The sequence below is a fragment of the Leucoraja erinacea genome, chromosome 25, assembly GCF_028641065.1.
Source record: "Leucoraja erinacea ecotype New England chromosome 25, Leri_hhj_1, whole genome shotgun sequence".
Lineage (NCBI taxonomy): Eukaryota > Metazoa > Chordata > Chondrichthyes > Rajiformes > Rajidae > Leucoraja > Leucoraja erinaceus.
The window spans coordinates 27,910,836-27,927,549 of record NC_073401.1 but is presented as its reverse complement, the minus strand read 5'-3'; the positions used below and the strand labels follow the sequence as shown (position 1 = coordinate 27,927,549).

The 16,714-nt window shown below is 45.4% G+C and overlaps 1 protein-coding gene across 1 annotated transcript in view; it reads left to right on the top strand.

The window, feature by feature from the left end:
• The window catches only part of ube3b (ubiquitin protein ligase E3B), a 51,448-nt gene that overhangs the window by 6,873 nt on the left and 27,861 nt on the right, over nucleotides 1-16,714 (top strand). Inside the window, exons 5-12 of the mRNA XM_055655665.1 lie at nucleotides 1,176-1,235; nucleotides 3,810-3,914; nucleotides 4,985-5,081; nucleotides 10,102-10,187; nucleotides 10,958-11,040; nucleotides 12,254-12,359; nucleotides 14,235-14,355; nucleotides 15,456-15,633. Of these exons, the coding sequence (XP_055511640.1) occupies nucleotides 1,176-1,235; nucleotides 3,810-3,914; nucleotides 4,985-5,081; nucleotides 10,102-10,187; nucleotides 10,958-11,040; nucleotides 12,254-12,359; nucleotides 14,235-14,355; nucleotides 15,456-15,633 (836 nt within the window). The remainder of the gene's footprint in view (nucleotides 1-1,175; nucleotides 1,236-3,809; nucleotides 3,915-4,984; nucleotides 5,082-10,101; nucleotides 10,188-10,957; nucleotides 11,041-12,253; nucleotides 12,360-14,234; nucleotides 14,356-15,455; nucleotides 15,634-16,714) is intronic.

Here is a 16,714-nt window from a genome sequence, read left to right as displayed (position 1 = left end):
CCCTGACTCTCAGTCTGACCCAAAATGTCGCCCATTCCTTCTCTCCAGATATGCTGCCTCACCTGCTTAGTTACTCCAGCACTTTGTGTCTATCTTTTTGCGAAGAAGAGCAGGCTGGGCATAGGTTTGCATCCGACTTTGTGAATGGATGGTGTGAATTAGTAAAAATATTATGCCACTTCTACAAGGGGTGCAGTTTTGTGTTTGAAAGTCAGGCATATCATTGGGGCAGATGCTAAAAGGGCTTGTGTAAGAAGGAACTGCAGATGCTTGTTTACACTGAAGATGGACACAAAATGCTGGAGTAACTCCGTGGGTCAGGCAGCATCTCTGGAGAAAAGGAACAGGTGTCATTTCGGGTCGAAATCCCTTCCTCAGACCCCCGCCTCTATCTTTCAGTCTGAGGAAGGTTTCCCACCCAAAACGGTGCCTGTTCCTTTTTTCCAGAGATGCTGCCTGACCTGCTGAGTTACTCCAGGATTTTGTGTCTATTGAAGAAAAAGGCCTGCTCTTCAGCCCAGTGTTTTCATTTTCCCCGATCAACTTTTCTCCTATTGCGAGCAGAATTCTCAAATAAAATAAAAAGCTCTTGAAATTAATACATCTTGAGAGAAGACATGGACAACATTATGAAATATTGAATTCATTTCGGTTAGTTTGGCTGGTGTGCATTAAATTATGAAAATCTGATTCCTTTGATGCTATATTAAAACATTGCTGTTGTATAGATCTCCCGCACTATCACTAAATGTAACGAATGGTGGTCGAGTGGTGAAATTAATAGACCCAGAATCAGCCAGGATTAACGATCTGGAAACTAGATGCTAAATCCCACCATGGCAGGGTTCAGTTTTTAAGTAAACAGGAATGTTTTTAATTTATATTTATTTTTAAATAAAAATTTAGTTTTGGTAACATAGATCCTGAATTTACTGGATTGTCGATTAAAAAATAAAATAAAATAATTCTAGACTTTCAGGGCAGCACAGTGGCGCAGCAGTAGAGTTGCTGCCTTACAGCGGCAGAGACCCGAGTTTGATCTGGACTACGGGTGCTGCTTGTACAGAGTTTGTGGAAATCAAGAACTTTGTTGCTCATTATTATCTCTGACATGGACATACCCTTTATCTCTTCTCCTTAGTTTATTTCAGTAATGACTTGTTACTCCTTTCCAGAGACTTCAGAAGCTGTGCAACTGTGTCCTGAATAGCATGGAAGTGGAGAATGAACCCAAGGTCAGTGAGCTCCAGTGTTGGTTTTCCAATCTGTATTAAGTATTACCCATTCTACGCATTTCTGATGGTTTAAAAATATTGGGGGGGAAAACACCTGTACTGACTAATACGCTAAATTACACATAATTTACACTAAATGTAATTTCATAAAATTACAGTAATATCCTGCACTAAATATTATACTCTTTATGTTGTATCTCTACACTGTAGACAGCTTGATTGTAATGTGTAGTCTTTTCTTTGACTGGATAGCATGCAACAAAAAGCTTTTCACTGTACCTGGTGGTGCAATGGTTAAGTTGTTACCTTACAGCGCTTGCAGCGTCAGAGACCCTGGTTCGATTCCGACCACGGGTGCAGTTTGTACATTGTCCCCGTGACCTCTGAGATCCTCGGTTTCCTCCCACACTCCAAAGACGTACAAGTTTGTAGGTACATTGGCTCGGTAAATGTAGATATTGTCCCTTATGTGTAGGATAGTGTTAATGTGCGGGGATCGCTGGTCGGCGCGGATCCTGTGGCCCCAAGGGTTGTTTCCGTGCTGCACAGGTTTGCAGGTTAATTGGCTTGGTATAAGTTTAAATTGTCCCTGGTATGTGTAGGATAGTGTTAATGTGCAGGGATCGCAGTGCGGTGGATCGAATGGCCTATTTCCGTGCTGTACATCTAAACTAAAGTAAACGAAACTAAATAAACACAATAATAAACCACACTAAAGCTAAACAGAGGACTATTTACTGGAATATTGAATAGTACCTGAATGGTGCATGTAATGCAGGACTTTGTCTAATTCACTGGAGTATATTATTCAGGTTTATGGAATATTGTGTATCCCAACAGTTAGGTGCATAACAAAGACACTCGAGTTGTAAGTGGGATTGTTCTGTCAGGAATATATTTGTCTTTTTTAAACCTAATAAACTTTAAGAACAAAATTCAAACTGCTCGATGTACTCAGTGGGCCAAGCAGCACCTGTAGGGGGCAATGGGCAGTGGCCATTTTGGTTTGGCACCCCTCTTTCAAACTGGACTAGAGGGGAAACAGCTGGTCAAAAGAGGTGAGGGAAAGGGGTGAGGCAAGAACTGGTAAGTTAGAAATGGATGCAGGTAAGGAAGAGTTGATTGTTAGTTGCTAGGATCAGAGGTCATGGCCTCAGAATTAAAGGACGTTCCTTTCGGAAGGAGGCGAGGAGGAATTTCTTTAGTCAGTGGGTGGTAAATCTGTGGAAATCATTGCCGCACACGGCTGCGGAGGCCAAGTCAATGGATATTTTTAAGGCAGATATGGATCGATTCTTGATTAGTACGGGTGTCAGGGGTTATGGGGAGAAGTCAGTAGAATGGGGTTAGGAGGGTGAGATAGATCAGCCATGATTGAATGGCGGAGTAGACAATAGAAAGGCCTAATTCTGCTTCTATCACTTATGAACTATGAATTATAAGACATTGGAGCAGAATTAGGCTATTCGGCCCATCGAGTCTTCTCTGCCATTCGATCACGGGTGATCTATTTTATTTCCTCAACCCCAATCTCCTGCCTTCTCACTCCAGCCTTTGACACCCTTACTAGGCAAGAACCTATCGATCCCCGCTTTAAAAATACCCGATGGCTTGGCCTCCACAGCCGTCTGCGGCGATGAATTCCACAGATTCACCGACCTCTGGCTAAAGAAATTCCCACTCATTGGGGAGGAGGAAAAAGAATCAGGTGGGGGAGAAAAGGGTGGAGATACGTGGTGATGAGTGGATAAAGTGTGGAGATGGGTGGAATCTGATAAGCAAGGAGGGTGAGGAGTGAATTATCTGTCGAGTTTTGTTGTCCACTTATCATCCACCAGCCTTTGGGGCTGTCTCCACCCTCTCCCCCTCACCTGACTGTTGCCAAGCAACCCCTCTTGAACTGGATCCACCTATTACTTGCCCTAGCCATTCCCCTCGCATCCTTCTATCATCTATCTCCCCTTTACCAATATGGTCATACCTTCGAATATACCTTCGTCAGCTGTTGCCCTACCTTCTCCCCTCACATCTTTCAAACAGCTCTCTCATAGAAACATAGAAAATAGGTGCAGGAGGAGGCCATTCGGCCCTTCGAGCCAGCACCTCCATTCATTGTGATCATGGCTGATCGTCCCCTATCAATAACCCGTGCCTGCCTTCTCCCCATATCCCTTGACTCCACTAGCCCCTAGAGCTCTATCTAACTCTCTCGTAAATCCATCCAATGACTTGGCCTCCACTGCCCTTGTGGCAGGGAATTCCATAAATTCACAACTCTGGGTGAAAACGTTTTTTTCTCACCTCAGTCTTAAATGACCTCCCCTTTATTCTAACTCTATCTATCTATCCCTATCGATCTATCTCTATTTATATAACCATATAATCTCTATCGATCTATCTATCTCTATCGATCTATCTCTCCCCTCTATTCCCATCTTGAAGGATCCAGACCCGAACCATTGTTCATTTCCTTCCTCAGATGTTAAGTTGCCCCAGCAGTTTGTTTTTTTTGCACAAGATTCCAGCGTATGCTTGCGTCTCTGTTACATTTTGTGACCATTCGATTATTCACAGGTATGGTATGTCTCAATAGCACTTTCCAAAGATCTCACCCTGCTATGGATCAAACAAGTAAAAGACCTCCTCTGGATCTGCTGTGTATTTTTAAAGCGGCTGAAGGTAAAGTGAATCTTTCCAGTTCATATCTCCAATTATACGGACGGGCGGGCATGTGAATTAGGGTCTCAGAGTCCTGGAGTGATACAGTGTGGAAATGGGCCCTTCGGCCCAACTTGCCCATACTTGTGTGTGCTTTTTAAATTACTCAGCTTAAATAAGGAGCGGCCCACTGGCACGGTGGTAACGTTGTTACCTTACAACGCTAGAGATTCGACATCGATCCTGACTACGGGCGCTGTCTGTACAGAGTTTGTACGTTCTCCCTGTGAGTTGCGTGGATTTCCTCCCAAGTGCTCCAGTTTCTACCCACACTCCAAAGACGTATAGGTTTGTAGGTTAATTGGCTTTGGTAAAATAGTAAAATTGTCCTTGGCGTGTAGGATACTGCTAGTGTACGGGGATCGCTGGTCGGCGCAGACCCGATGGGCCAAAGGGCCTGTTCATTGGCTGTATCTCTAAACCAAACTAAACAAAACTGGTAGGATTTCATTCTGTAACCAAGAACATTCAATAAGGAGTTTAAGAAGGAACTACAGATGCTGGAAAATCGAAGGTAGACAAAAATGCTGGAGAAACTCAGCGGGTGCAGCAGCATCTAAGGAGCGAAGGAAATAGGCAACGTTTCAGGCCGAAACGTAGCCTCTTTCCTTCGCTCCTTAGATGCTGCTGCACCCGCTGAGTTTCTCCAGCACTTTTGTCAACATTCAATGACTATTTCCTCTTCTTTCTCTTGGTAATCTCTGGTCCACTGAGCCAACTGCTCTTGCTCTTCTTAAAGGTGTCCCTCTTGATCACAGTCCATACTGTGCACCCATTGCAATCTACCCTCAGGAACAACGGCATTGAGTGTAGTTAAGGCATTGATGTGTCATGGACTGCTGTTGTTTTGCATCCAATGCGAATGGAAACAGTGGCTAAAATAATTGTCAACACACTAAAACAATAATTGTTTTTCATTGAAGTCAGTTGAAGCACTGTCCTTTGCAATTCAGTTCCAACAGTTAGAAATTCTGTGGCATTATTTTCTTGTCGATTTGTATAACAATTGGAAATGATTTTTCTTTTAACAGCCAGATATTCTGCAGGACGCCAAGTTCATCACCTTGTATCTTACGGTGCTGATCACACTCACCGATGCTTCAAACTGGAAAATACTGAAGGGGAAAGGTAAGTGGCAAGAGGCACCGCCATGTTCACTCTTGAAACAAGCTGTTCACAGTTAGATCATTTTCCATTTGCTGCATTCTTTACTGTGAATGTTTGAGCTATAAGTTGCAGCGAATTGTGGACGCAGCCCAGACCCATCACACAAACCAACCTCCCTTCCATTGACTCCATTTACACCTCACGCTGCCTCGGCAAGGCCAGCAGCATAATCAAGGCCCAGTCGCACCCCGGCCACTCCCTCTTCTCCCCTCTCCCTTCGGGCAAATGGTACAGAAGTGTGAAAGCGCACACCTCCAGATTCAGGGACAGGTGCTTCCCAGCTGTTATAAGGAAGCTGAACCATCCTACCACAACCAGAGAGCAGTCCTGAACTACTATCTATCTCATTGGTCACCCTTGGACTATCACTGATTGGACTTTGCTGGCTTTACCTTGCACTAAACTTTATTCTCTTATCATGTGACACTGTAAATCGCTCGATTGTAATCATGTACAGGTGCACAACCTTTTATCCGAAAGCCTTGGGACCAGACACTTGTCGGATTTTGGACATTTTCGGATTTCAGAATGGAAGATTTTTAGCGTAGATTAGGTAGGTAGCGCGGGCGGCTTGAAAAGTCTTGCCTCCTGACATAAATGTTAGTCAGTTAGTTTGGAGGGACGTGGTGGTGGTGTAGGGGTGAAGGGGGAAACTTTAATTCTTAGTCCCCTACCTACCTTGGTCGGCGACTTCGCGGAGCTGGGGGCTCCGTCCGGCCGCGGGCGGCGCCGGTTGTAGCTCCGACCCCGGCAACTACCCCTGGCTGCGAGGCGCTCCAAATCCAAACGGACGTCCCAGCTCCGAAATGTCGGGAGTCGGCGGCGTTAAGCGCTGGGATACCAGCGGGGAGCGGGCAAGTACCGGGTCGCCGTGCGGCAAGCTCCGGAGCTGTGGCCGCCTTCTTCACACATTCGCGGAGCGTCGCTGGATTTGTAGCCGCGCAGCTGGGGGGCTCCGTCCGGCCGCGGGCGGCGCCGGTTGGAGCTCCGACCCCGGCAACTTGGCTGCTCCAAATGCTCCGCTGTGTCGGCGGCCACAGCGCTCCGGAGCTTGGATAAGGCATTACATCCCAGCGCTGCAACGCCGCCAGACATTCGCGGAGCTGGGGCGTCCGGCCGCGGGCCGCGCTGGATTTGGAGCGCCTCGCAGCCAGGGGTAGAGTTGCCGGGTCGGAGCTACAATCTGCCCGCGGGCCCCACCGGCCACAGCACTGCGGAGTAACGGTAAATGACCGCTCCCCGCCTCTCCGACCAGGTACTAAGAATAAAGTTTACCCCTTCACCCCCTTTAAATTAGACTAACATTAAGCAATGATTTACAGATGTTTGTTTTGAAGCCGCTACAGTAGTACAGACCTGGGTTGAGGAAGGTTTTTCAGCTTTGGTGCGCAGACGACATCAGTTTTCGGAGCTTTTCGGTTCTGGAACACCGGATAAAAGGTTGTGCACCTGTATTGTCTTTCCTCTGACTGGTCAGCACGCAACAAAAAGCTTTTCACTGTACCTCGGTACACGTGACAATAAACTAAAATGTAACTGTATAAGTAATTAGTTCCCACAATTTTCAGTAAGTTCTGTATTTCTGCTCTTGCTCTGTCTCTTGGATCTTACATCCGCACAGTTTGAGCCATTGAGCTTGTGTCAGTATCTCAGGGTAACAATACAATACAATAATACTTTATTAGCCAAGTATGTTTTGAAACATACGAGGAATTTCATTTGCCAAGTCAGTCATACAAATAAAAAGCAACAGAATGCACACAATACATTTTAACATAAACATCCACCACAGTGACTCCTCCACATTCCTCACTGTGATGGAAGACAAAAAAAAAAAGTTAAATCTCTTCCCTTCTCTGTTCTCTCACGGTCGGAGGACTCGAGCCTTCCGTTGACGGGACGATCTTCACTCCCGTAGCCGGCGGTCAAGCCTTCCACATCGGAACGGTCAACATCTGCATCGGGGGTGGTGGGGGGGGGGGGGGAATCTCAACTCCCCCGCGCCGGCGATCGGACCCTGGGTCGGGGTCTCAAAGAAACTCCACAAGGGTGGCACAGTAACACGGTGGTATAAGTTGCTGCCTTACAGCGCCAGAGACCGAGATTGAATCCTGACTACAGTGCTGTCTGCACGGTGTTTGTACGTTCTCCCTGTGACCGCGTGAATTTTCTCCTGGGTGCTCCGGTTTCCTCCCACATTTCAAAGATCTGTAGGTTAATTGGCTTCTGTAAAACGTCCCCAGTGTGTAGATGGAGCTATTGCACGGGTGATCGCTGGTTGATGTGGACTCGAAGGGTCTGTTTCCATGCTGTGTGCCTTAAAAAAAAAAAAAAGATGATGGGATTTACCGTTCATTTTATTCACGCCTTGACATTTGTGAGGAATTGCGAGCTTTACACAAAACGTTTTCCAATCGGCCGAAGTGAAATGAGGAATTTGTTCTGTGGGAATAGACCTGATTGTTAACATTATCTTCTGTTCTTTGCTGGCAAAGTAAGAAACAACATGACTTTTTTGTTGAATGCGAGGTTTGACCTTGTTAACATGCAAGTGTTTTGGTATTTATTTACATTTTTCTCCAATTTTGTTCTTTTAGTTTAGTTTATTGGCACATGTACCAGGGTGAAAAGCTTTTGTGTTGCGTGCTATCTACACAGCGGAAAGACTATGCATGATGATAATCGAGCCGTCCACAGTGTACAGATACAGGACAAATGGAATAACGTATAGTGCAAGATAAAGTCCGATTAGAGACAGGTTACACAAAAAAGCTGGAGAAACTCAGCGGGTGCAGCAGCATCTATGGAGCGAAGGAAATAGGCAACGTTTCGGGCCGAAACCCTTCTTCTTCCGATTAGAGACAGCCTGAGGGTCTCCAATGAGGTAGATGGGAGGTCAGGACCACTGCCGTAGCGGCGACTGCGGAGGCCACAATCGGCCCGGCTATGGGTGAACAGGGGACGGGACTGGACTTTGCTGCCTTCCCCCACAGTGGGAACCATTGTGGGGGATGTTTTTTACGTTTGTTGTTAAATTCTTTAATGTTGTGTCTTATCTTTATTCGTGTGCTGCAAAGGCAAGTCAAATTTCACTACACCATTTGGTGTATGTGATAATAAATGTCCTTTGTATCCTCTCTAGTTGTTATTTTGAAACTACCCATTCGTGCCAGCTGACAATTCTACAGGCACCAGACATCTTGTGCGTTATCTAAGTGCTATTTATTTATGTTAAATATTGCTAATGCTGGGAATTAGCACTTGAAACAGAAAGCATTGAAACCCTTTAGCAGGTCAAGCAACATCTGTGGTGAGAGGAATAAATCAATATTCTGCTGAAAGGTCATCCAGCTGCAATGATAAAGCTCTAGTTTCCTCAGATGCTGCCCGACCTTCTGGGCATTTCCCAGATTTTTAATTTTTATTCTTAATTTTTCATGTTTGAACCTCGGTAGGTAATGTCAGCAACGTGTGAAATCGCAAAAGAGATCCAATCTGAGTCTAATACTCTTTTTATCTCGTGCCCACACAAACAATTCCAGTAGAGGGTCACTCGGGAAGAATCAGCAGTGAGAATTCTATTTGGAATTTCCACTTTCACCCCTTCTTTCCTGTGATATTCGGGTCATTTTAATTACCTGATAATCACGTCGCCTAACTCGCGAGACACGGTGGCACAGCAGTGGAGTTGCTACCTTACAGCGCCAGAGACACGGGTTCGATCCTGGATTTGGGTACCGTCTGTATGGAATGTGTACGTTCTCCCTGTGGCCTGCGTGGGTTTTCTCTGGGAGCTCCGGTTTCCTCCCACACTCCAAAGACGTGCAGGTTTGTAGGTTAACCGGCTCGGTAAAAATTGTTAACTGTCCCTAGCGTGTGTAGGATAGCATGGGAATGGCTGGACGGTGGGCCGAAGGGCTGTACCTCTAGACTAAACTTAACGCAAGTATGTGGTTGAACCTTGAACAAAATGCAGTACACTTATCTAATTTGAACAATAGATTAATTCAATATAAATACATCAGATCATTTATAAGGGGACACAAGGAACTGCAGATTGAGTGATACAGTGTGGAAACAGGCCCTTCGGCCCAACTCACCCACACCAGCCAACAATGTCCCAGGTACCCCAGTCCCACTTGCCTGCGCTTGGGCCATAACTCTCTAAACCTGTCCTAGCCATGTACTTGTCCAACTGTTTCGTAAATTATGGGATAGTCCCAGCCCCAACTACCTCCTCTGGCAGCTTGTTCCATACACCCACCGACCTCTGTGTGAAAAAGTCACCCCTCGGATTCCTATTAAACCTTTTCCCCTTCACCTTGAACCTATGCCCTCTGGTCCTCGATTCCCCTACTCTGGGCAAAAGACTCTGTGCGTCTACCCGTTCTACTTTGGGCAAGGGACTCTGTGAATCTACACAATCTATTCCTCTCATGATTTTATACACGTCTATAAGATCATTCCCTCATCCTCCTGCGCTCCAAGGAATAGAGTCCCGGCCTGCTCAACCTCTCCCTGTAGCTCACACCCTCAGGTTCTGGCAACATCCTCTATTCCCCTACTCTGGGCAAGAGACTCTGTGCATCTATGCTGGAATCTTGAGGAAAACACAAAATTCTGCAGGAACTCGTGGGGTCAGGCAGCAACTAAGGTGGGAATGGACAGGTAACATCCGAGGAGGGAAAGGACGGGTGACGTTTTGGGGCAGGACAATTCATCAGATTCATGTTCGGACCTTTCCGAGTCTGTAGCAGGATTCCAACCCGAAATGTCGCCTGTCGATTCCTTTACCAGATGCTGCCTGACCCTCTTGAGTTCCTCCAGCACTTTGTGTTTCGATCCTTCGCATGCATGCATGTTTCTGTAAAACACAATGATGAATGTTCACCATTTGGCTGCTTGAAAATGTTAGTTCTTTGGGTAAATGTATTGAACTTGATGATCTCGTGTTGCCAATCCCGTTGATATTTCCCGACAGGCGAAGCCCTGAGACCTGCCATGAACCATATTTGTGCAAACATCATGGGACATCTCAATCAAAAGGGTTATTACACAGTGCTACAGGTATGTCCAATAACCGAACAAACATTGTGTTGTCCATGTGCATGGTCCATGTCCAAAGGTGCATGTGCTGATAATGTTTGGTTTGGGATTGTCTTCTCTTTGGATCGGAAGGTACTGCAGATGCTGGTTTATACCAAAGACAGGCACAGAGCGCTGGAATAACTCAGCGGGTCAGGCAGCATCTCTGGAGAACAAGTATGGGTGGCCTTTTAGGTGAGAACCCTTCTTCAGACTGAAGACCCCAGCAGCTTTGGAGAAAAAGGATGGGTGACGTTTTGGGTCGGAAAACTCGAGTCTGATTAAGGATCTCGACCCCAAACATCTTTTTCTCCAGAGATGCTGCCACACCTGGTGAGTTACTCCAGCACTTTGTGTCTATCTTCTCTTTGTAAGTTGAATGTCTGATCAACAAGCCATCACTAGGCTGGAATATTTCAATAGGAAATGAATTGGAAACTTACCGAAGTGGAATTAGTTTATCACCGAGACATGGACCATGTCCGCAGAGGGGAACACAAACTTCCCTCTTGTGAGACAATATATTTTGTTACGCCACAATGCCTAATGACCAAGAAATATCCCTAAAAACCTTGCTGGTGTTTATTGAGCAAAAAGTGGGCTATTGATAGCAATGCAAAGCTTGGGCTGAAATGGGGCAGTAAATGAATGATTAAGGTGCAATTTTACAGTGTATTCCATTTGGATGTGGCGTTGTGAATATTTACCTTTTTTTTTTGTTGGAGGTGAAAATGAAGTTTCTTTATCCCTAGATATTGTTAACGAATGGACTGGCAAGATCCAAACCATCTCTGTCCAAAGCCACATTAACAGCCATTTTCACCCTTGCGTTACGGTAAGAAAACTTGCTGAGCAAACATCGTATTCTCTGCTGCAAACATGTTTAGTGTTTCCATATCTTGCTGTAAATCCATATTTGGAAATGATTCAACAATTTGCTGAAAAGTTTCCTCAAAGATTCCGTAGAGGGCCTGTCCCACTTACGTGATTTTTTTCTCGCCAGCACCCGTCATAGTGGCACCAGGAGTCCGAAAATTTGCAACACGTTGAAAATCCAGCGGCCACCGGAAAGCAGTACGACTGTTTGGGCGACTACTCACGACCATACAGGCGTCACGTGTCGACATGTCGCGGCGTGATGCCTGTTTGATCGCGAGTCGTCGCCCAAAGAGTCGTACCTTTTTCTGGTCGCCGCTGGATTTTCAACATGTTGAAAATTTTCGTCCACCAGCTGCGACTATGACGGGTGCCGGCAGTCGCCGAAAAAGATCGCGTAGGTGGGACAGTCCCTTTAAGATATATAAGAAGTAAACTTAAATGATGTGGAATCGCAACTTCGAGAAGTTGCAAAGACGATGCAATAATAACCCCTTAATCAACTTGCAGACGGCACTGTGGCACAGCGGTAGAGTTGCTACCTTGCAGCGCCAGAGACCCAGGTTCAATCCTGAATCTGGAGCAAACTGGTGGAGGAGCTAAGTGGTCAAACAGTATCTGGGAAGGGCAGGTCATGCATGACCTTGCCTAAGACTGATGAACATGGATGATGTAGGAAAGAACTGCAGATGCTGGTTTACACTGAAGATAGACAAGGTGCTGGAGTAACTCAGCGGGCTGGCAGTATCTCTGGAGAGAAGGAATGGGTGACGTTTTGGGTTGAGACCGTTTTTCAGACTGACTGTTGGGAGAGGGACATGAGAGGGACATGAGAGATATGGTTCATTGTTAGCTGAGGGGAGGGTGACAATCAGTAAAATTAACCAGGAAGGCCAGAACTAAGGTGGGGGAGGGACAGAGAGAGAGGGAAAGCAACTGTTTGTAGGTTAAGTCCTTGAGGGGCCTGTTTCCGCACTGTAGTTGAAAGTATCTCTAAACTAAAACTACATAACTCTTGCGTTAAATATGACGTTGTTTCCTGAGGTGGGAATGGTGGCTTGGAAAATGAATTTTTTTTAAACTCCAGAATATCCCGAAGGCCGTGATATTGTTGTCGTTTGTCAACTAAACTCAACTTTCTTGCACTCATAGTTGATCTTCTTTTTCACCAGACCAATGATTGTCGCACACTTCTCAGATAACCTGCTCCGTTCTTTCCTGCTGCACATCATGTCAGTCCCAGCACTGGTGACGCATCTCTCCACTATAGTACCCGAGGTAAAGAAAGCTCACAAGGAAATCTCTGCGCATAACTTGTGTCTGTTTGCTTCAGTGCAGATGCCTTGTCACTCCATTGCCCTTTCCAAAGAAAAATTCTCTTTCCAGGTCTTCCTGAAATTAGCAATAGATCCCATCGGCTCTACAGCTCTTCCAAAGCATTTCCCCGACAGGATAGATGATCAGTTATTCTAAATAAACGGGACTACGATCATTTTTGGGTGATGCTGGGAATGGGGAAATTGAGTGGATGATGAGCAGTGACCATATTGAATGGTGGAGCAGAACTAAACGGGCAGCACTAGTGGTAGAGCTGTTTCCTTAAAGCTCCAGGGACCCTGGTTCGATCCTGACTACTGGTGCTGTCTGAGTTATACGCTCTCCCCCTGACCTGCGTGGGTTTTCTCCGAGATCTTCGGTTTCCTCCCACGCTCCAAAGACGGCAGGTTTGTAGGTTAATTGGCTTGGTATAAATATAAAAATTGTCCCGAGGACAAGTGTTAGTGTGCACGGATCGCTGATCGGCGTGGGCTGAAGGGCCAGTTTCCCCGCTGTATCTCTGAACTAAACTAAACTAAATGGCCCTCTCTTGATTTTTTTGTACGGTTGCATTATATTCATTTTTGCCGTTTAGAATGATTGGATAATTGTCTTCAAAACCTTTGTTTCAATTCAATGTAGATTTTGTTTCCTGGGCATCTATCTTTTACGCTGTCCCACTCAGTTTTTGATATTTTATCACAAGAAGGACGTACAGGCCTTTGCACAGCTTTTTAGCAAGGGATGGCCACTTCAAGGAAATCACTTTTGTCCTGTATTAACTAATAAAAGTTGATGTGGAGAGGATGTTTCCACTAGTGGGAGAGTCTAAGACCAGAGGCCATAGTCGCAGAATAAAAGGACGTACCTTTAGAAAGGAGATGAGGAGGAATTTCTTTAGTCAGAGGGTGGTGAATCTGTGGAATTCATTGCCACTGGCGGTTATGGAGGCCAAGGCAGTGGATATTTTTACAGAGCAGATTGACAGATTCTTGATAAGTAAAGTTGTCAGGCATTATGGGGAGAAGGCAGGAGAATAGGATTAGGAGGGAGAGATAGATCAGCTATGATTGAATGGCGGACTAGACTTTATGGGTCGAATGGCATAATGCTGGTCTTATAATTTATGAAGAAAGTCCAGAGTTTTTAATTGTTATATGATCATAAGTGATGGGAGCAGAATTAGGCCATTCGGCCCATCAAGCCTAGTCTGCCATTTAATCCTAGCTGATCTATCTTTCCCTCCTCACGCCATTCCCCTGCCTTCTCCCCATAACTCCTGACACCCGTACTAATCAAGAATCTATCTATGTTTAAGAAGGAACTGCAGATGCAGGTTTATACCGTAGATAGACACAAAAAGCTGGAGTAACTCAGCGGGACATGCAGCATCTCTGGAGAGAAGGAATGGGTGATGTTTCGGGTCAAGACCCTTAAAAATATCCATTTGTCTCGACGATGAAATTCTTAATTGCAGCAGCACAACAGACATGTGCGTGTGTGTGTATATATGAATATATATGTGTGTGTGTGTATATACGTATGTGTGTGTATGTGTGTGTGTGTGTGTGTGTGTGTGTGTGTATGTGTGTGTGTGTGTGTGTGTGTGTGTGTGTATATATATGTGTGTGTGTGTATATATATATATGTGTATGTGTGTGTGTGTGTGTATATATATATGTGTATGTATATGTATAATAATTTGTGAAGATGGCTGAGGTGAAAATGGTGCATTGTGAAAAGTCCTAAATACATTGTTGCACCAGCTACTGCCTTCCTCCAGATACACCTGCGGTTCTCACCAGGTCTGAATGATCTCTCTTTGTGTGTGTGTAGTGCATGTCGATGGTCCATTCCCACGAGCTGCTGCGAAAATTCATCCTGTTCTTAAGTCGAGACGAGCAGTGCGATGATATCTGTGTCTGCTTGGAAGGAAGCCATACACTTTGTTTGCTGGGTGAGTGTTCCACTCTATCTGCTTGCTCAAGGTTACGCTTAAAACGTTACTTTAAATTTGCAAAATAAGTCTTTGTTTTATATAACATGTGCAGAACCTGTGAGGAAAGCCAAGCTTCTGCTTAGTTACTAAGCACAATCCTGTTCGCCCTGTTCTGTGAGAATATCTGGACTCGGTTTTTATGTGCTGTGAAAGATAATAAATGATCAGGAGGAACTAAAAAGCAGGAATCTATTTTGTACGGACCAATGATCTCTATGTCTGTATTAATCTTGTTAAGATTAGAATGGTAGAATTGTGGGGTTACACAGTGTGGGAACTGGCCTTTTGGGCCAACATGCCCCTTCTACACTAGTCCTACCTGCCTGCGATTTGGACAAATCAATCCTATCCATGTACCTGTCCAAATGTTTCTTAAATGTTGTGATGGCTCCTGCCTCAACTATCTCCTCTGTCAGCTCGTTCCTTATACCTACCACCCATATGTGTTTAAAAAAAATTGCCCCTCAGGTTCCTATTAAATCTTCCCCCCCCCCCCCCCCCCCCTCACCTCAACCTATGTCCTCTGGTTCTTGATTCCCCTACTCAGGATTAAAGATTATTTAGCTGATCTATTCCTTTCATAATCTTATGCATGATCTTGATCTTGGGAAATCCGGAGTGCGCAGAGAGGAAAAAATAAATTGGGTCTGAAGAAGGGTCTCGACACGAAACGTCACCCATTCCTTCTCTCCGGAGATGCAGCCTGTCCCTCTGAGTTACTCCAGCATTTTTTGTCTATCTTCGATTTAAACCAGCATCTGCAGTTCCTTCCTACACAGAAACAATCTTTACTCAACTTGGACATTTCCTGAAAAACTGCTTGTGAATTATGATTTTTGTTGTTGAATCACCAGCTTGCTCTTGCTGGAGTGCTTTATCAAACCATAGGCCAATGTATTGAAGCCTGTGTATTCAAAGAAAGCGGGGAGAGGAGGTGAACTAACCTTATCTCATGTGGATTCCAGAACAGAATATTCTTTGAATATTGACTCAAGTCATTATTAATTTTTTTAACTCTGATTTAAATTTTTTTTTTTAAATTTGCCCAACTGATACAGGCAACCTGATTTATTTGGCCTATCTGTCCGAGAAGGTTTTGGAGGAGGAGACGAGTCACTTTATCAGTGTGCTGACTGCTATGCTGTCGTATTGCCAGAAATATGTATCTCAAAAGAAGTCTAACCTGACACACTGGCACCCTGTTCTGGGCTGGTTCTCACAGACTGTTGACTATGGGTATGTCCTAGCATTTATCATCTGCACCCGTCAGTTAATTTGATACTGTCTGTCTGGTTGCTGTGGTGTTCTTTTTTTGCGTGTTTAATTTAGAGACACAGCGCGGAAACAGGCCCTTCGGCCCACCGAGTCTGCACTGACCGGTGATCCCCGCACATTAATACCATCCTGCGCGCCACGCACACGCACAGGTGCAAACACACGAACACACACGTGCACACACACGCAAACACACACGCAAACACACACACACACACGGGCCAGTTTACAATTTTACCAAAGCCAATTAACGTACAAACCTGTACGACTTTGGAGTGTGAGAGGAAACCCGAGCCCCCGGAAAAAACCCACGCAGGTCACGGGGAGAACGTACAAACTCCGTACAGACAGCACCCGTAGTCGGGGTCGAACCCGGGTCTCTGGCGCTGTGAGGCAGCAACTCTACCGCTGCGCCACTCTGCCGTGTTATGTTAAAATCTAAAATCTCCCAATGGTGCAGTGGAAAATACTCCTCTCAAGTTGGACAAAAGCATGTTTAATTTTACAGTAACCTGTTACATGTTTGCACGTGGAAACAAGGGACTGCAGATGCTGGTTTACCAAGGAAAGTCATAAAATGCTGGAGTAACTCAGCAGGTCAGTCCAGGGATCCGGGTCATTTGCATTTCTCCAGAGATGCTGCATGACCTGCTGGTCACTCTAGCATTTTGTATTTCTTTGCGACATGTCTGTTTCCCGCTGGTGTTATTTCTGATGTACAATTGCCTGGTGTTGACTTTGAATATAAAACCGTAAATGATATGGCCTTTCAATATTAACATTGCATTTAAAACATTTGCATGTGGCGTGAGGCCACACGCTGAGTGGAGGAACAACACCTCATATTTCACCTGGGTAGCTTACAACCCAGGAGTATGGACGTTGAATTCTCTCATTTTAAGTAACTTCTACCAATCCTCCTCCTCCCCCCCCCCCCCCCTGCCCCCCCCCCCCCCCGCCCCCTTCCTCCACCCTAATCATTGAACCAGTTCACCACATTGTATCCCTCTTGAGATCGCACCTTCCCCGAACCAACAATGGA